This window comes from Hyperolius riggenbachi, chromosome 9 (assembly GCF_040937935.1).
Source record: "Hyperolius riggenbachi isolate aHypRig1 chromosome 9, aHypRig1.pri, whole genome shotgun sequence".
Lineage (NCBI taxonomy): Eukaryota > Metazoa > Chordata > Amphibia > Anura > Hyperoliidae > Hyperolius > Hyperolius riggenbachi.
Window position 1 is genome coordinate 132929506 of NC_090654.1, and position 24057 is coordinate 132953562.

A 24057-nucleotide genomic window follows, 5' to 3' on the forward strand; every position below is an offset into this window, starting at 1 on the left:
GTTACAATGGCCCAGTCAAAGTCCAGATCTAAATCCAATCGAGATTCCGTGGCAAGATCTGAAAACTGCTGTTCACAAACGCTGTCCATCTAATCTGACTGAGCTGGAGCTGTTTTGCAAAGAAGAATGGGCAAGGATTTTAGTCTCTAGATGTGTAAAGCTGGTAGAGACATACCATAAAAGACTGGCAGCTGTAATTGCAGCAAAAGGTGGTTCTACAAAGTATTGACTCAGGGGGCCGAATAATTACGCACACCCCACTTTGCGGTTATTCATTTGTAAAAAATGTTTGGAATCATGTATGATTTTCGTTCTACTTCTCACATGCACACTGTAACGATTGGTGTCAGCACGCAGAGAGAATCTGATTATTGGTGATCTGCAGTATCACCAAGAATGCAGATATATACCTGATTATTGATGATCTGCAGAATCACTGATAATACAATGGCAGCTGTAATTGCAGCAAAAGGTGGTTCTACAAAGTATTGACTCAGGGGGCCGAATAATTACGCACACCCCACTTTGCAGTTATTCATTTGTAAAAAATGTTTGGAATCATGTATGATTTTCGTTCTACTTCTCACATGTACACTGTAACGATTGGTGTCAGCACGCAGAGAGAATCTGATTATTGGTGATCTGCAGTATCACCAAGAATGCAGATATATACCTGATTATTGATGATCTGCAGAATCACTGATAATACAGATATATTGCTAACCTCTGGACACCTATAGGTATGTGAGTGTTTGGTGTAACAGTAGTACTTTGAGTAATGCACCTGCTGAGCAGGTGATCAGAAGCAGAAAGGAATACTGCTCTTGAGGGCACAGGAACCTTCCAGCAGCCTGAGACTCTTCAAGGGGTGGAGTCAGGCTAGAGATAGGAAGGACCAGAGAGTGAGTGACACCTGAAGGTGGATGTCACTATCTGATCTGGAGACTATCTCTTAAGAGGAGAGATAGCTCTCAAGGTCGGGCACGCCTGGTCGGCAACACACGGACAGATAAAGTACAAAGACAGGAGGCTGATTCGGTATCCAAGGCAAGCAGGGTCTGGCAACGGAATATCAGATATGCGAGGTACCGAATCAGAGATCAAAGGGATAGTCAGGAAAGCAGTAAAGTCATAACAGATATCAACAATGCCTAGTCTGGGTGTGAGGTCCTTGGTCTCTACACCCTGGAACTAGTCTGAAGTATAACAGATTGATAATGCAAGTTCCCTAGTCTGGGTGTGAGGTCCGTGGTCTCTACACCCTGGAACTAGTCTGAAGTATAACAGATAGATAACACAAGTTCCCTAGTCTGGGTGTGAGGTCCGTGGTCTCTACACCCTGGAACTAGTCTAAGCATAAACAGAATAACAGTACAAGTAATCTGGCTCAGTGTGAATTCCCAGGTCCACCTGGTTCAAACCCACTGTTGGATCTGACTAAGGTCTGAGTGCTTCCACGTAGTGTTCGCAACGGCAGACAACTTGAGACTGGCCAGCAGTAACTATATATGGAGTAGTGCTCTCCGGCACCACCCCTAATTGATCAACCAATAGTATCCTAGTATCCTGCTCTGGAGTCAGCTGATCGGCGTGATCAGCTGACCTCTCCTTGCCCAGTATAAGAGTTCTGCCTCTCAGCGCGTGCGCGAGTATTCCTAAGCCTGTGTGCACTAACAGACTCAGCCACACCAGACACACGCTGCCACGTGCAAACCGCCGCGCTGGAGGCGGAACCAGCCGCCTTACTGTTGCTACATGCGGCGGCTTTTCCGCGTTCTGCCCTGTTACCAGACGCACGCTTCCGCGTGCAAACCGCCGCATTGGACGCGGAATCAGCCGCCTCCTCAGCAGCACACGCGGCGGCTTTTCCGCATTCTCTCACATACACCACTTTGTACTGGTCTTTCACGTGGAATTCCAATAAAATTGATTCATGTTTGTGGCAGTAATGTTCCAAAATGTGGAAAACTTCAAGGGGGCCGAATACTTTTGCAAGCCACTGTGATGTTTCCTATAATATTATAGGGGTTGGGGGGAGGGGAAGGCTACTGTGTTTATTACCATGTATTGTTTTTTGAATTTATTTAGTAAAACATTTTCTTGCTGGGATTGTTTTGTTGTAATAAAGCCCATATATTTATGCATTGATGTGTCAGAGTACTGTCAGGTCCAGTCATGGGGCAGGTCACCATTAAAACCAGTAGGAGAGCCCTTGTCACACCTGCAGCTCCTGCAGGGATAGTGCTACAACTTTTTTGAAAGCCTTGCATTTACATATGCTCATCACTCTGCAAAACAGGTACTTCTACATATTGTGTTTTTGGTTCCCTTCCTCTTATTTAATCACCATTCTGCTGTCATTGAAGAGGCATAGTGACACCTTCCTCTGACTGACGAGATGCTACAGTGCATCTTAAAAAAACTATCTTCTGCCCTACACATCAGCATGGAAGAGCAAAGTATAGAGGGCATTGTAAGGAACTTTAGAACAGCACCACATCTTAACATGAAGAATTTGTAGACATATTCAGTTTACCTGTTATCTGATTTCACATATCTATCTAGACAATTACTGGAGGATACTGGAGATCCACTTAAAGCAAGTGAAAAAAACTGAAACATTAGATATTTACTTCAGTAGCTGGAAGCTTTTGTATTGTCCAGAGGCTTCTCAGATCCTGTTACAGCCTACCCTTCTAGTACTGTGTCCTTCTATACCTAATAGACCCAGCGGGTTTAATAGGTTTCTTTTGCTATGAGCACGGCCTTGGACGAGTGCATCTGCACTGGGCATGCACGAATATGGTCCGTGCATGCCCAGTAGAGCAAAGTGCCTATACATAGAAGGAAAAAAACCTGTGCACTACTGTATATGCACAGACCAACCATACTCACACATGCCTAATGCAGATGCATTAATCCATGGTCAGGAGTACGGCTAGAAGATAAAGAGGGAACCAACAATGAAATGGTGGCCTATAAAAGGATCCAGGAAGCCGCTGGGTTATTTAGAGGCTTTACACTACTAAGGTTAGTACCTAACCTTTGGTGTTTTTTTTTCACTTTAGGATTGCTTAAATATGAGGTCAGAATTCCTTGGTAAATCCAGCACTCGACACACAATGAAGCTCCACCCACTCTCAGAATATTATGAGGTTTGCATTGTATTTTCTAAACAGACGCATGTGACAAGACAAATAACATTTATATCGCGCTTTTCTCCTGGCGGACTCAAAGCACCAGAACTGCAGCCACTAGGATGCGCTCTATAGGCAGTAGCAGTGTTAGGGAGACTTGCCTAAGTTCTTCCACTGAAGACACCAGTCTGTTCAAATTAAAACAACTACCATACATAAGCTTTTTCAGAATTCTCAGGAGGGCATATCTAGCACAGGGGGTATAACAGGCCAGCGTTATCTTGCAGTCTTAACTCACGTATACATGTATTAGGCATGTCGCCTGGCAGGGATTTGGACACTGTTCCTCTGGCGACATTGCAGAGCCAATGCTTTACAGAGGCATCACTAGACTGAAGGCTAGCAACATGTTCTTTAGCTATGGGGGGGGGGGAGGACTGGTTGAGTGGGGGTGAACAATGCACTCGGCCAAAGCGATCGGCCAGGCTGATGAGTGAGTGATAGTCGAGGGCTGCTGTACACCCACTGGATTTTTGACAGAAGTGGTTGTTATCAGCTTAGCTGCCTCATTTAGGTTTCATCTGTGATGAATGATACCAAAATCGAGATGATTAGCGATTCTGTATCGTTCAGGCACAGCAGAACAGAATGACATTTTTGTGTTCTTTTTAAACAGATGCATTTCCCTCCCTTCCCAATGAAAGCAAAAACCCCTCACCCACTTCCCCCAGTGTCCTGATAGTACGGAGAGGAATTTCACATGTGGCTGACCCTCCTGCTGAGACCAGTTGCTGGCACAGCATTCCCAAAAAAACAGATAGGACTAGTAGAAATAAGGGTTTCCCTCCAAATCTTAGAATCAAACAAAGAGAACTTTAATGTATTTGTAATTCACAATAGGCTTGTCACAAAAAGACAAAAAATACATTTTCTGATACCCATAAACCAGTTCTATCATCCACTTGAATTACAATTTTCCAACTGTCAGGGGTCAGTCGGGAAACTGCTTTATTCAGCATGCGCAGACCGAACGCGATAGAATAGGCATGTGTAGCTGTGACGGATTGTGGAGAAGCCGTCGCGCATTCTGACAGTGAGGCGGCGGTGTCCGCGCACAGAGCGGCGGTTTCCCCGCATCAACATGCGTCTAGTTTGTCTGGACCCAGTAGTGCACACAGATGGAGAGCTACGCATGCGCAAGACAGGCTCTTTATGCCAATAGGAGAAGGGTCAGCTGATCGAGGCGGTCAGCTGATCCCAGCTCAGCAGTTGATTGGTTGATGGGAGCTGGGCGGCGCTGGAGAGTGCTTCACTATATATATCTCTTGCTGTTCAGTTGCTGGTTGTCTGGCGTTGCGAATACCTATGTGTTAGCACTCAGACCTTAGTCAGATCCTTCAGTGTGGTGGAACCAGGTGGACCTGGGAATCCACACTTAGCCAGTTTATTGTGTATCATCTGTGTTATTCTTTAGATCAGTTCCAGGGTGTAGAGACCACGGACCTCACACCCCAGACTAGGAATACTGTGTATCATCTGTGTTATTCCTTAGACCAGTTCCAGGGTGTAGAGACCATGGACCTCACACCCCAGACTAGGGAACTTGTGTTATCATTCTGTTATACATCAGACTAGTTCCAGGGTGTAGAGACCACGGACCTCACACCCAGACTAGGGAACTTGTGTTATCATTCTGTTATACATCAAACTAGTTCCAGGGTGTAGAGACCACGGACCTCACACCCAGACTAGGCATTGTTTGATATCTGTTATGACTTATTGCTTTCCTGACCACTCCTCTGATCTCTGATTCGGTACCTTGCACTTCTGATATTCCGTTGCCAAACCCTGCTTGCCTTGGATACCGAATCAGCTTCCTGTCTTTGTACTTTATCTGTCTGTGTGTTGCCGACCCGGCCTGCCCGACCTTTCTGGCTGCCACCCACCCCTTGGGTGCTCAGCCTTCCTGCAGAAGCCCCCTGCTCCTCAGAGGGGGCACTGCTGCAAAATCAGTCAGGGTCTCCTTCTCCTGGATTCCTTGACTGCAGTAGAGTCTGTCTCTACTTATTGGACCACCTGCTACCCCGGTGGTCCAATTTCTACTGTTACACCAAACACTTACACGCTTCAGGTGTCCAGAGGTTAGCAATATATCTGTATTATTGGTGATTCTGCAGATCATCAATAATCAGGTATATATCTGTATTCTTGGTGATACTGCAGATCACCAATAATCAGATTCTCTCTGTGTGCTGACACCAATCGTTACAGTAGCCTCATTTTATACAGGGTCGCAGGCCGCTTATGAATATAGACTCGGATTTGCGATACCCAATTTGGGGCGGAGTCACACAGATGATTAATAAATGTTACATTTTCTGCTCTGAGTTCTGGGGGCGGCAACCTTGCTGATTAGGAGGTAACCCCGCCTGAAACACACCTACTTTCCAGGTAAAGACAGCCCAAAACTCAGTTCCTATAAAACTTGGGGCAGGAACAAACCCGCCCAGTTCTACAAATTCCATCTACCAGGACTGTCCATGCATGCGTTCCAGGAGGACCGAACGCATGCTGTATTTCAAGGACTCTTAACATTAATGCCTACTTTAAACCGGACTCTGTTTCTTCATTCTCCAAATGGACTGCTCAGCCATAACTAAAGTAAGAACTTTCTGATTTTATCCCTTTTATTTTTAAGCTTTGTGTGTATATGTTAATTAGTGTATATAAATGTATGTAATGCATTTTTGTTATTAAATGTTTAAAAAATCGTTTAGCGGTTATGACCTGTTGCTGAACATACACAATCGTACCTATTCTCCTAAAACCGCTACCCTGTGTTTAATAGAAGTGTACATTTATAACCCGTATGCGTGAACCCGGCTCAGATATTCAGACCCAGATTCCTGCATACTGCAAAGGGTTAACAGAGCGTTCTCGAAGTATTAGCATAATTACAGTAGCGAGCTGTGTAACCCGCTTGGTGGCAGATCTTTAAATTGTATGTGTGTGGTGAATCCTTTGGCGTCCGAACGCCCCTCTGCTAGTCAGTTCATCAACTTGCGAAGTCAGGTTACGCTTCGTGATGAGCAAAATGACAGTGTGAGAGGATTTCTGACTCTGATCGATTGACCTTGATCGCAGACCGGCCCTTGCGGTCTGTGACATCATCTACCGTGTGTACACAGCTTTATTCTGGTCAAGACAGTGCCACATCCCATAGACACCATCCACTTACACATCTGGTAGTGGTGAAACTGCAGCAATACTGTAGGTCTAGTAAGTTACAAAATACAGTAATCTCAGTGGTGTAGCTAAGGAGCCGTGGACCCCGATGCAAATTTTACATTGGGGCCCCCCCAAGCACTCTATACATAACAATTTATACAGCGCACCAAAACCTGCCAGTGGCAACTACAGTGTCAGAGGTGCAAGAAGGGCATGGGGAACAGTTTGTTAATGATTACCACTATTCAAAGTATCTATAGAAGTGATTATTATGAGCACAGGACCAATAGAGAGCCAACACTGCAGTTGAGGAAGGGCCCCTCGGGGCCCCTCTGGCCCTTTGGTCTCGATGCGGTCGCAACCTCTGCACCCCCTATTGCTACGCCCCTGAATAATCTGTACAAAACTCAGGAGTTATATGAAAGCCAGCAGCAGTGCAAACAAGACACATAAACTTCTCCCAACACACCTCTATATACCTAACACTAATCCCATTTATACCCACATTTTATTGTTAAAGTCCTCAATATTCATAGCATTGTACCCAGTAACAGCCCCTGTATTCCAGCTTCTTTAAAATTCTAACATGGGGCCGATTTAATAAACTTCACTGTCCGCTGACAGAACACATGATGATAATCAGGCATTATGCAAAGTGTTCTTCAAATAGTGTAATTTGCGTGCTGCACACAACATATAAGCTTTGCATAGCACCTGCTAAACTTTAGTAAATCTGGCTTATTGCACCATTAGGGCAGGGTTCAGCAGGGCCGGTTCTCTCATGAAACAAGGTGAAACATTTGCATCAGGCGCAGAGATTTCAGGGGCAGCATGTTTGTACTGTGCGTACCTTCCTGAGGAGGAATGGAGTGGCTGAGGGTGAGCAGTTTGTTTGTCACAGAATCACAGCCAGACAGTGTGCTGTGCTATTGTGTTGAGGTGCAGCTTGTTGTGAGAACATTAAATGAAGCAGAGTAAATTGTCCAGTGCTGTGCGATCATTCCAAATCGGGGGGGGGGGGGGGTGCGATGGGGCGCATTCTTACAAGATTGCCTCAGGCAGCAAAAAGTCTGGAACCGGCCCTGGGGTTCAGAAACCCATAAGTTGCAATTTACCTGTTGATCAAACCTTTTTGATTGGTAGATCACATCAGTGTGCCAATCCTTAGTCACAAGTCCTCTCCAGTCTAGACACAGAGCAGCAGTGGCTGACATAATTACTTGCACTGGTTCACACAGTCCTGAGATCCTCATCTGGTGTCCACCAAGGTCCTGGTAACTGATGCCACATTCACTTATATGGTTTGCTATATAACACAGTACAGTATCAGTTTTCCTACCTGATATGTTATTTCTTGAAGGTAGCTGCCCATTGACCCTGATAGTTCCTCTGGTTTTCATAGTTGCGTACAAATCTTCCATCGGTTGAGGAAACACTGCTGAGCTAAAGAAAAGTTAAAGCTTTTTATTCTAAATTGAATAACCATGTCCAGTCACAGCCTTAAAAAAACACTGCTTTTGATTTGGCTAGACTGAAAATAATAGCATTTTATTCTTTTTTTTCCAAGAATAAGATTTTATTAGACGGCAAAGTATCAATATAAAAGCAGCAGCAATGAAACAATTTGCTAAGAATTATAAACATCTGTGAAAATCAACATGGTAAATTTCTCATATGAATAGACATGAAATTATGGTTGAAAGAGTAAAACAAATTCCAACTGCCTATTAGTAAGCTGCTTGAAAGCTCTGTCACTCCGCCCAACTGGACAGACACCCGATGGGGAAGAACCATCAGAGAAAAGAGTGGAAAAGAAGACAGAAGGTAGAAATAAAAGGAAAGAAAGGAAAGAAAGAGTGAGTACGAAGAGAAGAGCAAGAAAAGATATGAAGGAAAAAATAATAATACAACATAACTTTATACTGTACATACTGTCCCTTGCCCAGCAATAAATTACAGCATACAATAATAACAATAGTAAGCTGGTCTGCGATGCCTCAATGGCTGATCAAACTTGGCACATAATTCTTAGGAGGCCCATCTCAGGCCGGTTTCACACCAGCAACCAGCGTTTTGGATGATCACACCGCAATGCTAAAAACAAGCTATGAAGATACTGGTGGTAATGCACGGTAATCTAACTTTTAGCAGGAAGCCAAACTATAATTGATTAACTTGAAAAAGTGGAGGATGTGCAGATGATTAACTTGAAAAAGCGGAGGCTGTGCCTCCGCGAAACGCGTTGTTTGTTTTAATAAATTTGTACTTTCCCAGTACAATTTTAGTTTGTTGCACCTTCATCTTAACTTGTGCAGCTGCAGGATTTTACCCACAGCAGTTTATCTGTACTGCAATACCGCTCGCCGCCTTCATAGGCGAGTGTCCTGGTTGCCATAGCCAACGACCCCGGAGGATCCTGGGACGTGACGTCATATCCGCCCCTACGACTGAGAGCCTGGTCCCCGGCTCGGCTTAGCGGGACACAAGCGTGCTGAGGCTGTGTACGCTGTACCAGCCACATTTACATCAGGTGAGACCTGCCTAGTAGAAGTGGTCACTGTGTTGTTCAGAAGGCTCAAAGCGCCCCTTCTTTTTATGTTTTCTACAGTGGTATATTCTGGGAGCAGCTGAGCGCATCTTGATAGGGGCCTGATCGCACCAGGGGGTGCTACCTATCACCCCACTTTTCTTGTTAAACTATAAGTGAGGCTCTCTAGCGCTAACTTCCTGTGGCCAAAATACGAATTGCATGGAAGGGTTTTAAAACATTACGCTTCCGCACATGCGCACCACAAAACGATCACAAAACAGTTTAAAATATTTGTGGCCCAATTGACTTACATGACTTCTGGTCAATGCACGTTGCCGCGGCTGCATAATGCGCTGATGCTTTCACGTCAGATGTGATACTTCCAGCGCATTGCACCGCATCAGGTATGAAAAGTCCCATAGACTTTCATTGGTTGATCTGTGGTAAAAATGGGTAGCGGGTAACGTTACGTGCAGTAAAAGCTGGTAACGCAATGAAAATGTTCTAGTGTGAAAGGGGCCCCAAGGTCTTTAAAAATGTCAAAAAACCCCAGCCCAAACTCAGGAATGTTTCTCTGCAAGCATGTTTGGCTGCTCAAGAAAGGAAGCTTTGCACCAAGTCCGACTCCCTGAGATCAGCCCACACTGCCCACTTGTGTACAAATTTCTCCTGCAATCCCTGAGCTGATAGCATCATGTTGTACACTTTTATAAAGTAGTTGATTTGAGTGAAGAGCTCCAGGCAGGTGGGCCTGTGTTTGACTTCCATTTTTTTTTATCAATTAAGGATCTAGCTGCAATTAGGATGAATCTAAAAACGGATTTTTCTTTTGGGCTGAGGAAATGGAACCCAGAATTGCTGAGAGTAAGGTCACTGCAGGTGAAGGGGTCAGATTCTTTAGGTATAGATCTTAATGTAGTTTAAACACTTTGCCAGAAGAGCTGTATGCAAGAGAATCCCCACCAAATTCCCTCCTCTGTCTCACATCTCCAGCAGGTTGAAGGTGTATCTGGATTGAAGAGTTGTAACATGAACGGGTCCCTGTACCACCTCAAGAAGATGTTGTAATTCCACTTCTGATAGTGGACAGAGGGGTAGAAACACTGATCATGATTCTTTAAGGCGAGTAAGCACTTTTGATCTACTTTGAGGAATGGTATGCAGATGGAAGAGGCACAGATGAAATTTATGATCATATATATATAGGAGTCAATAGCTAGTTTTGCATTCTGTACAAATTAACCATGCAAGCAGCATCCAGCTCTGAACAAGTTGGATTGGAATTGACTCAAAATCAGTACTCTATCAGTGATCAATACTAAACAAGCATTATTTGGATAGAGAGTATTAAACATTTAATGAAATCACTCTATTATTAGCACACATTAGACATAAGCTTATACTCACTGTTTGATCTCTTGTGCAGGACTCATCTTGGTTATGTTGGCGTAATTGTGATTCGTTTTTGTAGGATGTCTTATGGAGTCTCTACTGGAGATCTGTCCAGCAAATGACCTCTGCATCACAGAGTAAAACAGATACACTGAATGCACAGCAGCATTTATGATCACATGCACACTACAGTCTTAAAGGTTGCTTATAGTGAGCTGAATATGGAGGTTATTTATTCTGTCCTGAAAAATAGCAAGTGGTATGAGTGTCATACTGAGATTTTGGCAAGCATGTAGGCATAAGGGAGTGAAACCAAAGTGGAGATCAAAACACCTGGAGCCTGATCCAGCTACTAGTTGTCTCTACCAGTTGTCTAACGCATACGAATACATATTAGCATGACGCAAGGCGGCCGGCGAGTGACGTCAGCCGCGTCATACGCGGAAGGAGCAGCCCGACACTCGGCCGAGTGTCGCCCGGGCTGCGGCCGGTCAGCCATTCCGGAGCGGGGACATGGAGAGGAGCCAGGACGCCGTCGTGGGACCTCCCGACCAGCACTGGGCTGGAGAAAGCCCCAGGTGAGTACAACTTTCATTTTTTGGCTGAGCTCGGAGTCCCTTTAATGAAGGAGAGATGCAGGGTGACAATTATGTCACCTTGCCATACAAAAAGTAAACTCACGAGAACGTTTTTTTTTTACATCCTGCCCTTGTTTTCTGTCTCCTATAGAGGATTTAGCTATTTATTGTCAATAATTAGGACTGATGAGCACTACCTAGATAATAAGACTTATCCCTCAGCTCACAGCAGGGCTTTTTTTGCACAAATGCACATATATATTAACCACTTCCCCTTCCCCGGGACAAGTATCTACGTCCCTGCAAAATTCCTCTGAACCTGTCAGGGACAGATACTCCATTCTTTCCGCTGTGCATTCCTGTTCCCTCCCGCACTCATTCTTGCCGCCGATCGTTAGAGGGGAGATCAATGAATGGGAATGAAGTTCCCATTCATTGATCTAAGTCCCTGTGTCAATGATCGCCGGCATCAATGAGATGCTGTGGTGATTCACAATAACCGAAAGTAACAGGTATTACTTCCTGTTCTCTTACTAATAGTACGCACAGGAAAGTAATGCGCAAGGACATCTTGTGGCCAATTCGTAAAATTACACCTACACACTTTTTCTTTTAAATAAAAAGACCTACAGTTACATTTAAAATGAACCCCTTACCACCCACACTATCCCATAGTTACCCAAACTAAACTTTTGTAACAAACAACAACAAAAAACAATAAAAAAAAATACATAAATAGTTACCGTACCTTAGGGACTGAGCCTTTTTAATATGTATGTCAAGAGGGTATATTCATGTTACTTTTTAAATTATGGGCTTGTAATTAGTAACGGACGCAAAACTGAAAAAATGCACCTTTATTTCAAAATAAAATATTGCCCCCATACATTGTACTAGCGGAATATTTTAAATGTTGCAATAACCGAGACAAATGGGCGTTTAAAATTGTTGGTTTTATCCACAGTAGAACATTTTATTTAAAAAATATAATGGCCAAAAACTGAGAATTTTTTTTTCTTATTATTCCCATTAAAATGCAGTTAGAATAAAATAATTTTCAGTAAAAAGTACCACACAAAAAAGCCTAATTGGTGGCAAAAAAAAAACAATGTATAGATCATTTCAGTGTGATAAGTACTGATAAAGTTATTGGCAGGTGAATGGACGCAGCGCTGGAAGGTGAAAATTGCTCTGGTTTTTAAAGCTAATGTGACCCCATATTTAAATAAATATGAGCCCTAATGAGTCTTCCGTCTTCTCTCCTGGTGCCCTTAGTGCTGCGCTGGCTCCCCGGTTCGCATCCGCTGCCGCGGGGACTTCGGAAGTCTTCGGGAGCAGAGTCCTCCCGAACACAGGCAGTGCACACGCGAGTGCGTCATAGAGGGCGCTCACGCGTGCACAGTGTAGAGCGGCCCGGGCACTCGGGCTCCCGAAGCATTTCCAAAGCCTCCCTTTGGCGGGGGAACAGCGGTATTTGACCGAAACGGTCGAATACCGCTACGGGGGAGCCAGTGCAACGATGAGGACGGGAGAGGAGAGGAAAAGCTCTAGGGGACCCAGAGCCTCCCTCTCCTTAGGTGAGTATCTGACTTTTTTTATTTAAAAACGGGTTCCCATTCACTTTAAGGGGAAAACCCTTGGAGGTGAAGTGGTTAAACCAGTGGTTCCCCATCTTTTTAAAGTCATGAGTCATGACACATTATGCCAAATGCTCAGACCTCTGTGACACATCAACCCTCCCCCTCAAATAAAATTTCCTCTTACTCAGTATATGTAGGTATAGGTAGGTAGGTAGCCAGGTATAGGTGCCCTTAGTTAGAGTGACCAGATTTTTGTCGGTTCAACCTGGGACAGGGGGGGGCAAAAAATTGGGGGGATGCGCGTCGCGCCGAAAAACTGGGGGCTGCACGCACCGGAAAATGGGCGTGGCCATAACATTGTATGGGCGGAGCTAACATAATGATGTAACAGCGAGGCATAAGAAAGTAGTGTTTACGCCATGATGTGGTCAAACGCGGATTCGCATCATGGGTGTGCAGAAACTGTGTGATGCGATTTAATAGTATACCGTAACCCCAAAGCAGCAAACATAGCCAACTATGACCATTAAATAATAAATGCAGCAACAGTTACCCCAGACACCAGAAAATAAACGCAATGTGGGCAGATTTCAGCACAAAATAAATGCAATGTGGGCACATTTCAGCACAAAATAAATGCAATGTGGGCACATTTCAGCACAAAATAAACGCAATGTGGGCACATTTCAGCACAATATAAACGCAATGTGGGCACATTTCAGCACAAAATAAACGCAATGTGGGCACATTTCAGCACAAAATAAACGCAATGTGGGCACATTTCAGCACAAAATAAACGCAATGGGGCACATTTCAGCACAAAATAAACGCAATGTGGGCACATTACAGCACAAAATAAAAGCAAAGTGAGCACATTTCAGCACAAAATAAACGCAATGGGCAACATTTCAGCACAAAATAAACGCAATGGGCAACATTTCAGCACAAATTAAACGCAATGGGGGCACATTTCACCTGGAAAAAAAAAGAATTTACTCACCTGGCAGAAGTCTCCCCTCTGGCGCGATGCTCCTGAGACCGTCTTGCTCCTCCTACAGTCTCCCGCGCTGACAGGCAGAGCAGGGCTACGGCAAGATGGCGCCCGAAGCCCTGTACTGGAGACACAAATAGTCTCCAGTACAGGGCTTCGGCAGCCATCTTACCGTAGCCCTGCTCGCCTGCCGGTGTCGGAAGACTAAGGAGGCTGGAGCGGGGCTGCGAGCAATGAACTGGCACGGCGTCTATAGACGCCGCTGCCAGTTCATGCAGTTACAGTGGCCAGAGTCCCGAGGCCGAGACGTCCCGCAGCTAAAAGCGGGACGTTTCCCGGGACCTCATGCTGCCTAGGACAGCGGACCCTGAATCCGGGACGCGTCCCGGGCAATCCAGGACGTCTGGTCACTCTACCTTAGTATAGGTAGCCAGGTGTAGGTGCCCCCAGTATAGGTAGCCAGGCGTAGGCACCCTTTATGATAAGTAGCCAGGAGTATGTGCAAGGTGTAGGTGCTCCCAGTATAGATAGCCAGCAGTAGGTGCTCTCATGATAGGTAGCAAGGTGTAGGTGGCCCCAGTATAGATAGCCAAGAGTAGGTGCCCTCAGGATAGGTAGCGAGGTGTAGGTGCCCCCAGTATAGATAGCCCGGAGTAGGTGCCTTAAAGATAGGTAGCAAGGTGTAGATGCCCTCTGGATAAGTAGCGAGATGTAGGTGCACTCAGGATAGACAGCCAGGAGTAGGTGCATTCAGGATAGGTAGCGAGGTGTAGGTGCCCTCAGTATAGATAGCTAAGAATAGGAGCCCCCAGTAGCATGTGCTGGCGGTGGGTCACTCACCAGCTCCATGTGTTCCAGCGCTGTCTCCCTCCAAGCTTCTCTGCCTCCGCTACGCGTATAGTTAAGAGCAGGGCTACATTTTCTTGAAGCCCTGCTCTTAATAGACGAGGTGGATCTCAGAAGCGATGAGGGAATAAAGCGGGGAGATGCGGCGAGGGGCGACACATAGCTGGGGCTGCCATGGCACATAAATGTGGCACGGCACACCGGTTGGGAATCACTGGGTTAAACAGTAATGAAAAAAAAATTGGCATGCTTTCACCTCCCGGCCTCTTTTAACCCATTTTAGCGCAGGCAGGCTAGATTGGCCAGGGCTATAGCCCAATAGGAAACCCTATTCAAAGATGCTTTTGACGGGGTTCCTTCAGTATTTCATATTGCAGTGAAAATGAGAAAAGAAAAGAGATCCGTGGCAAAAAGCATCCGCTGTCATTTGTCCAATGACCCAACCAATGAGAATTCTTATCAGGAATGATTCTCAAAGATTCAGAGCCCCAGCAGGAGATTTAAAGATGCTTTGCTGGCGCTCTTTTCCAGTATTGCAGTGTTAGTGCAGAGTTCAGGACAATCATCAGAGGGTCTTCAATCAAGATTGATAGCCTAGGGGAGCCCAAAGGATTACAATGCTTGAGACGTGTCGTTAGATAGGGATTATGCTGTGGTACAGTAAGATAATGCATTATAGGAAATGTCATTTTGTTACATTTTAATAGTATAGTTGCCCCCATATAGGTTAGATAGGTAGGTTCCTCCAGTATAGGTTAGCTAGGTAGATGCCTCCAGCATAGATAGCCAGTATAGTTACCCACAGTATAGGTTAGATAGGTAGGTGCCTCCATATAGGTTAGATAGGTAGGTGTCCCGAGTATAGGTTAGATAGGCAGGTGCCTCCAGCATAGGGGCGGGGGAGAGCGGGTATAGCACTAAAACTCACCTTCCTCGATCCCTGCACACAACATCTAACTTCTTCCTGTCCCGGTATCCGGCGCATTGGTAAGAGCGCCCCCTGAGATGTCATGCGGTGATGTCATTGTCAGGAACCGGCCCGCGGCACGCCTGCGTATACGGTTCCCGACTGCGGGTTTGACCAGATCAAGCGGGGAACAGTCTTATTCAAGCTACAGACAAGGCTGGCACCCCTCAAACGCTCCTTACTGCCACCACTAGCTGTTGCTAGAAACGTCCACTTTGCGGTCGAGTGCTTATGCAATCCGCGTTTTCGTATTCGGGTCTGCTTGGCGCTTAGGCCAAATACGGGAACGCCACGCACGCACACGCACAATTGCAATCTTACACTGTAGTGAAGCAAAACCACTAACAGTCGTTCCGAACGATACTGTTAGCCACTCTGCTGTCGAGCTACTGGCACTGGCGTTTTCGTACGTTGGGTCAGTTGCGCGCTTTAGGCCAACGTATGACAAACGCCCCACACACAATGCAATTACAATCTTATACGGTAGTGTCGCTCAATCATACAATCAGGCATGAACTTAGTTACACTTCAGTCTCTTCTAGGCTATGAGTGTTAGTTTAGTACAGCAGAAGCCAAACTTATTAAATAAGAATTTAATATTTCAGGAAAAAATGTGGAACAATGCAGAAAATAATATATACAAAAGATTACAAAAAACAAAATAAACATTACAGAGTTAAAAACCAAAGTTACACACAAGGACAGTTGCGTAAAATAAACGGGAGGAAAAAAAGAACGTTACCAGCGTAGGTTAGAACGTCGTTTGACGGGAGGACACAGTTTTTCGACCAGGAGTCGAGATCATCCCTAGCTTTGCGCTACCTCCAGGAGAAGATGAGAAGATCCCTGTGACTGTCCTGGACCAACTTAAATAGTCCGAAGTGTCCCCTGGGGCATTTAATGTCCAGACCCCAGGAACTAATGCAATCTCCTAGATTTTGACATCACAGAACGCTTGTCATATCCTTCCTGTGATCTGCGAACTTCAAGCTTTTTAGCTTTTTGAAGGTTGCAGATTTCCACAGGTAAGATTGTATCCTAACAGACATCAAAAGGCTTCTCTACTCCAGGTGAAAACTTGATTAAGGCTTCCTCAACAGTCCAGACAAAAGGGGATCGTTACCTAATTACCTGTATCCTTGATGGCCAGAGGAACTGTATGCTAATGTCCAAGCTCCCTGCTTCCAGAGGAATTTAATGCAAACATAGGTCTATTGACACATTAGCAAATCCATACAGAAGTTCCTGCTCTCCTGTTCACAAATGTACTATATACAATTAGTAGCTTCCCCCAAAGCCAGACTTGCTTGTAGCAGGCATACATATCTGAATTACACAGCAGACAGGAAAATGAAAAAATATGGCTTCGGTGCGATACCATACGGTGGCTATATTCTGCATATTACCGTACATATCATCCTCACCCCAATATATCCAGGGCCGGATTTGTACTTCCCAGTGCCCTAGGCCTGCTGTCACCAAGTGCCCCCCCCCCCCCCCCCCCAAAATATATTTTGTCCTACACTCTGACTAGCAATCACTGGTTTGAACGGGCTCATTTCAGTTGTGCTGCTCTGCCCCCCAGTCAACAAATAATTCCTGTAATTTGCGCTCCTGCCCGAATGTGCACAGCAGCCGATAGTGTTCTGGGCATGCATACTTGAGAAATGATGCTGATGTATGACCGGTACTTGTCAAGAATGCATAACACTGTACCGGCCATGGGCATGCACGAGAAATTACAGGGAGCGCGAGTGGCCAGAGCATGCGCTGCTTCTTTGTCCTCTGTGAAACTGGCTGCAGTCGGAGCCACAAACAGGTGACAGGGCAGTGCAATGGAGAGAAGCCCATCCAAAACAGAGAACAGGTAAGTAGCAAACATCTTGTCAAGACCCACTTTGGATGTTTTTTTGTAATTAGAGAGGACCTGAACTCAGAACTTCCTCTCTGCTCTAAAAGATACGCAACAACATACCCTTTAAATATAAACATTTCTTTGTTACAGTTGATACAAATCCTGCAATAAATCTGCAGTGTGTCTACTTCCTGCTTTTATGGAAGCAGACATATTTTTAACATCCTGTGCTTTCAAATGAGCTTAGATGTTGTGGCAGTCAGGTGACACATTGTAGAGATAAATTACAACTTGTGATTAGACACAGAGAAGGGGGAATTAGACAGGCTCTCTAAATACATACATGGTACATTCTCTGTTTTCCTTCTGTCCTGTGCAAGAGTTCAGCTCCACTTTAAAGCATCTGAATGACATTTATGTATATTTGCTGAAAAATCTATGCATCTCTTTTGAATGTTGAATGTACATATGGTGGTGTGCTCTAACATATTGACGGTATACAGGAACAAAGTCTGAAGAAGGCTTATTAGCAGAAAGCTTTCTCTTTTTCTTTTAAGCAATTAAATAGTATCATCCTGATTCAAAACTTTCTGCTTTCGCTGATGGTACAATGCTCTGCTGCTACAGGAAAGCAGAAGGATGCCAAACCATACACACTAGCATAGAGGTAGTAACAGCTCAGGTGTCCTTTAAAGTCACAGTTTAGCAATGAAAGGGAAAGAGCAGTTCTCATAGATGGTAGGAGATGAAGGACAGAAAGGAGCCAGGAAAGAGTTAACTGAATCAGACAAAGGATCACTGCTAGCTAGGAAAGAAAAAAGAGAGAGTCATAAATTAGGATTAGTTAAGGTAATTTACAACTGCTAGGTCAGTGTCAAAGCTGTAAAAGAGGTGAAGAAACTAGCAGACCTTACTGATGTTTGGGAATGCCTGCATTAAAACTCAGCGTAACTTAGTTCTATCTGCTTTGTAATGTAAATCCCTGGCATTTCTCACATCATCTGTATGTCTATCATACAGAGGAATGGTGACAGTTATGATTGATCCTGATTGTTATAACACATCAGGAAATGTGAGAGAGGGAAGCAAGGATTGGGGAACTCTGGAATTCAGCAGAGCAGGGCGCTGCCTGGCTGCGCTGCGGGACCAGAAGAGATGATTTACTTTGACATATGACCTCTTCTCTCTCCAAGTCATGCCGCCCTTCTTATCTTATCTGATTTTATCGCCCTAGGCCGTGGCCTTACTGGCCTTTCCAGAAATCCGGCCCTGAATATATCCTCACAGTCATCACAAGGGGTGCTGTTACCAATGTGACAGACGGGATTGAGGAAGGTGAGTTGTAGCGCTATACACGCTCTCCCCGCCGATGCGCCCCCTTCCTGCTCCGCCCGGAGCTCAGGGCCTGGATGTGTGTATTATCCACAGTGTGCAATCACTGTTTTGCTAAACTTTCAGCAAGCTTCTTTATTCTCTGATATTACCCAAGGCAGGCTTGTGAACTCTTATCAGTAGACAATTTTAGAGATTTTCCACATCCTTATGGCTTTTTATTATTCTTCATCCAGGGATGTATTTCTAAATATCTAAACAATTTATAAACAAAGACACAGCATCGTTAGAAGCGCCGGCTGATGCGAAACGGCTGTCAGACTCCTTGTGCCCACACCCACTGCACTAACCAGCTATCACAGCTGGGTGTGCGTGCCTTGCTTTTCCATTTATAAACTGAATTCCAACATGTTTGAATAAACACTTTACAGCAAGCTACAGTGGCAGGTATGTTTCCTTCCTTCACTTTTCTAAACAATTTAGCATTTATCTTTAAATATGCAGTGAGTCACTTACCAGAGGTGCAACTGGTGGTAGCCCCCTGCCATGGATGGGAGGTCTATTTACAGACAGCTTGTACTGGAGCGCATCAGTTAGCTTGTTCACGAGTCTCTCCTGAACACTATCAGAGGCCTCCTGCAAAGCATAAATTTGATTCAGTCATTCAAAACACAGAACAGCCACCGGCGACCAGGGGCCTTACAGCTGTCATGAAATATAAGTTTGTTTTATAATTAAAATAATTTACTTAGAGTCTAATAAGAAACATCAAGGATATTAATTACCAACGTGTACTCATTATATCACAGTTCAGTGGAGAGCTGTCCCTGACTTACAGGAAGTGGGATGGATACCTTTCATTCCACACACAGAGAAGTCTGGTTGTAGAACGAAAAACTGATGGCCACAGAGAACACTAAAGCCAGATGGTCTCAATGATGAGTTCAAAATGATGAGAATCAAAATCTTGTTATTGTATTGTGTGTGGCCAACTTTAAGGTAGCTACACACAATACTATTTTTTATATTCCTCTTCGAATTAAAGAAGTACAATCAATTTTTCTGAATGATTGTAACATTTGAAAAATCTGACCAATGGTACATTGGTCAGATTTTTCAAATGTTACAATCACATGTGTGTTCAGTTTTTCCCCAAATTATGAAGAAAAAAAAAAGATTGAAAACTCAGAAAAATTCGTTGGGTCTATAAATGAAGAAATTGACAATCTATCCTACACCACTTAATCTTCTGAAAAATTGTACAGACATTTCCACTGTTCTCGATCGGGTTTTATCGGAAAAAATGGAAATTCAATCACAACCTCATCGAATATAAAAAAAAAACTATCAATTTTTCTGTACAACTGATATAAAGGATGTGGTAGCTGCAGAGATCTGAAGTTCAGTCTCTTGCCACCTGTCCATCTTTTTTAGGTCTGGAACCCACTAGAGCGCTTTTTTGAGCGTTTAGGGATCGCTTTAAATCTCTAGCGATTTCCCTAAACGCTCTGCCAATGTAAATAAATGTAACAAATTCCACAGTAGTGATTGCAACAGTGTGCTCCGCAGTGGCCTACACCAAGACACACGTTTTTGGTATCTGTGTGACACAGAGAATGCCAGAAGCATGCCTGTGTCACTCTCTGTGGCATATGGTCGGCTGTCGCTGAGTTATGACCATTCCAGTTATTGCATATTCTTTCTACTTGTCATGACAAAGGGCGGGAGAAGGCATACACCACCCAGCTCTTTTTACAACTCCGCCCTCTGGCAGAGGAAGAGTTACAACACTGCTGGACACAGAGGAGGGTCTTTTGTCCAGCCATCCATCTATCATCAAAGGATTGGCATTTCATTCATGGACTACCCAGAACTTTAAATGATTGGATTTACGTCTTCTGTTGGACTTATTACCGCAAAAGGACATACGGTAACTTGACACATTGCTCAGACTATCTATAGCTATTTTCACATTTAATCCTTATTATTTCTGTATTAATTTGTTTCTATTGCTATATTTTGTTCTGAATTATTTCTTTAAATAAACAATTAAAAACCATTAGTCTAACTGCTGTTATGAAAATCTCCGCCAAAAGGATTCACATCTCCTAAGAGACGTTACCATAACAGTTTTGATATTAATATCGGTAGATTTGCTATTTCTAGAAAGGTTGTCAAATTAACCCTTCTTCCTACAAGATTTAGCTAGAGTTAGACTTAGCACATCCGTACGCTTTATTGCGGATTGGTGGCAGCGACCTGGCCTCTATATGAGATCAGGGCCGCCATCAGAATTTTCTGGGCCCCATACTTGGCAAACCTACAGGGCTCCCCTCACACCAAATAAATATTTGATAGGTAGATTGTGTGGGGGCAGAGCCATGGTATGTGGGGTAGAGTAAAAGCAACTTTCTTGTCGCCCATAACTCCCTCCCCCCTGCATTGATGCATGTTCACCAATCACGCAGCAGGTAAGAGGAAGATGACCACACAACTCCTGTTATGCCATGGTAGAATAATTGCCAGCAGAGGCTCGAGTGGCACTGCCACTGTTTGGGCCCCAGACCGTTCCTGGGCCCCGTACTACTGTCCCTCTTGTACCCCCCTGATGGCTGCCCTGTATGAGATCCCAGATTGTATTGATTGTATATACAAAATCAAAATTGGACTGTGTGTGAACTCAACCAATCCAAAAGGTTACTTTGCCTGCAGTGCTGACTGTCTTCAGGATTCCCTCAGGGTCTGAGGCTGAATGGTAAACTGCGGCAAAGGGAACAGGAATTGGAGGGTGACTGCGCATATGTCACAAGGTGTTTCTGACATTATTGTCAGATCTGAAAGATTAACTTCATGCTGGTTTCTGACATTATTCAGACACCACTGAATCCTAATAGACCAGCAGGACTGCCAGGCAACTGATATTGTATAAAAGGAAATAAATATGGCAGCCTCCATATATTTCTCACTTCAGTTGTCCTTTAAGCTGCCTATACACTTTCCATCACTTGCTGTGCACAAGCGCATATACAGTAGATGCAGCCTTTAGCTTAGGCCAAGCAGCACATTCTGTTGCTATGGTGAGAGAAAAAGGGGCAACAGCATGACACTCAATGAAGCGGCTTCCAGTGAGCACGGTAAGGAGGGGGAACAAGGTGTTTGGCTGTTACAGTCACTTTAAAGAGCCATTGTGTCAGATCTTAAACTGTACTAGAGCTCGTTTTAATAAAAAGATTTATACATACAAGGGGCTTCCTCCAGCCCCATACGCTCCGATCGCTCCCACGCCACCGTCCTCCGCCGCCCGCAGCTTCGGGAACCGGGTCCATGCACTTCAGTCAGTCGGAGCCAGTCTGACGTAAGAGAAGTGCGCCCTCTACGTATCTCTTCAGCTACTGCTGTAGAGATACGCAAAGAGTGCACTTCTGCGTAGACTGGCTGCGACTGACGGTATTGCGGGGACACGGTTTCCGAAGCTGCGGGCAGGGGAGGATGGGGATCAGAGCGTATGGGGCTGGAGAAAGCCCCAGGTATGTATAAATCTTTTTATTTAAAAGAGAACTGAGTCCCTTTAATTGTAATTGTAATTTGTAATTTGTAAGTGCTTGCTGTATGCAGTAATTAACCAAATCTCTAAGCCATGTATCTGGCTATCTGCTGTTTCTATTTCAATGATTTAATCTAAATACACCTCCACATTACTCAGTTACCATCATCTATGTATCCAATCCAAAGCATGTTATCAGTATATTGCAGCTCCATGTAAGATCTGACCTTGGCTTTGGAGAGTAAGGCTAAAGCCTGCTTGTAGTACACAATGGCCTTCTCATGGTCTCCCAGACGGAATCTGGCTGCTCCGAGGCCTTCGCATGCTTGCCACTGACCGTGGATATCATCTGGTGGATGAGAAGAATTCAAGAGCAGTGCACTGTTAAAGTCAACTTCATTTATATTTTCAAAATATTTACGTGTAAATAAGTGTGTTTAAGTGTGCATATCGTACATATGTCAAATCTTTGTGTATTTTCTTTTAAGCATGAATGTTTGTCATGAAATTTTCAAAGCCGCACAGGTATTCATATAGTTAAAGCACAGCCGTTTTGGGGTAACGTAATTTGCTAATACTTGTTTCGATTTGTATGGGAGAGCTGGCAGGCACTCGGGTAATGCTGGTTGGAGCTGGCAAATGACAAAAACCTAGTTAAACTATGTACGCAAGACTGCAAAGTAGGGTCCATGCAAAAAATTCAAGGAAAGGAAGTTACTCTGGCACTATAGTTTAATGTGCAGCAAATGACACATAAGTAGCAAGGTGTTGTGAACTTTGCAAGTATATGACAGGCTTGACAAGCATCAAAAACCGTTTTGGACACTGTGAGAGATCTCACTGTGAGCTATCATTCTGCCCTCAGATCACTCATTAGAAAAGGGGTAGAACAAGGTTTTCTAACTTCAACTTTAGCTAATAATCTCTTGCCCCCTTTCCCGGTAAAACCTGTGTGGTATTGCCTGCCCAAGATCCACAAATCCTTGACCGCCCCCCGGGCCGACCCATTGTGTCGGGCCTGGGGTCGGTCACGCAAAGACTCTCCAGATACCTGGACCACATCCTCCGGCCATTACTTGTACACATCCCATCACATCTTGGCGACACCATTGATGTTTTGGAGGGCCTTGGGTCCTCATCATGGTGTAAGGGAGATCTGCTGGTGACCACCAGCCTTTACAGCAGAATACCACATCTTGATGGTGTCAGCGCTGTGAGGATGTTTTTGGATAGAGACAACAAAAAAGATGTCTCTTATAATTCCTTTGTGTGTGAATGTTTGGAGTTTGTCCTCACTCACAATGCTTTCCTATTTGGTGACACATGGTACCAGCAGGTTTCCGGCATTGCAATGGGGACCCTGGTCGCTTGTACTTATGCAAATCTTTTTCTAGGTGCATGGGAAGAACTTTACAACCATTCCCCCAATAACCCCTACCGTTCGGTCTTGAGGATGTGGTCCAGGTATGTGGATGATGTCCTGGCCTTTGTTAGAACCTGTTCTATATCACCTTGCTTCGACACCATTAACTTCTTACAGTTGCGTCTCACAGACTGTGAGATCACTTGACTCTCCACACAGCAAGCAGGAGATAGACTTTTCTCAGGCTTCTTCAATGTTTACGTAGTTTATTCAGGAAACAGAAATACAGATAGATACATTCATCATATCCTAGCCATGCCAATCTTCATGTTGCGTTACAAGCTCTTGATTAGACTTCCTGCTGAAGTCAATCAGGTACCTTCTTCCTAACTACGTTACACTAGACTACCTACAGTATGTACAGCATACATTATATCAGATTGCATATAGAATGAAAATAGAGGTTCCAGTCAGCCTTTGGATCTAGGGGGAAAGTCAGAAGCAGAGTGAGCTCTGATCGCCCCCCTCGGTTTTAATACCGACTAGGAAAGAGTTAAATGTGACATCATATTTGCCCTCCCCTAGACCAGACTATTGGTTGGGCCACCTCGTGGTGTCATAATACCCACCCACTCGATTAATAATCAATGAGGCATTTGACCTACATGCAGGAATGTGGATGTTTACAAAACATGGCTGATGTTTATTGTTCTA

General features: G+C 44.5%; 1 protein-coding gene across 4 annotated transcripts in view; it reads right to left on the reverse strand.

The window, feature by feature from the left end:
- The window catches only part of TTC24 (tetratricopeptide repeat domain 24), a 118556-nt gene that overhangs the window by 58636 nt on the left and 35863 nt on the right, over positions 1 to 24057 (reverse strand). For 3 of the 4 annotated variants that reach the window (XM_068253536.1, XM_068253535.1, XM_068253534.1), the window contains exons 6-9: positions 22208 to 22329; positions 18953 to 19072; positions 10303 to 10412; positions 7705 to 7808 (exon numbers count right to left, since the gene is read on the reverse strand). In XM_068253536.1, the coding sequence (XP_068109637.1) occupies positions 7705 to 7808; positions 10303 to 10412; positions 18953 to 19072; positions 22208 to 22329 (456 nt within the window). Of the gene's footprint in view, positions 1 to 7704; positions 7809 to 10302; positions 10413 to 16830; positions 17910 to 18952; positions 19073 to 22207; positions 22330 to 24057 lie in introns of those variants that run through there. The other variant, XM_068253537.1, reaches the window with a different exon arrangement.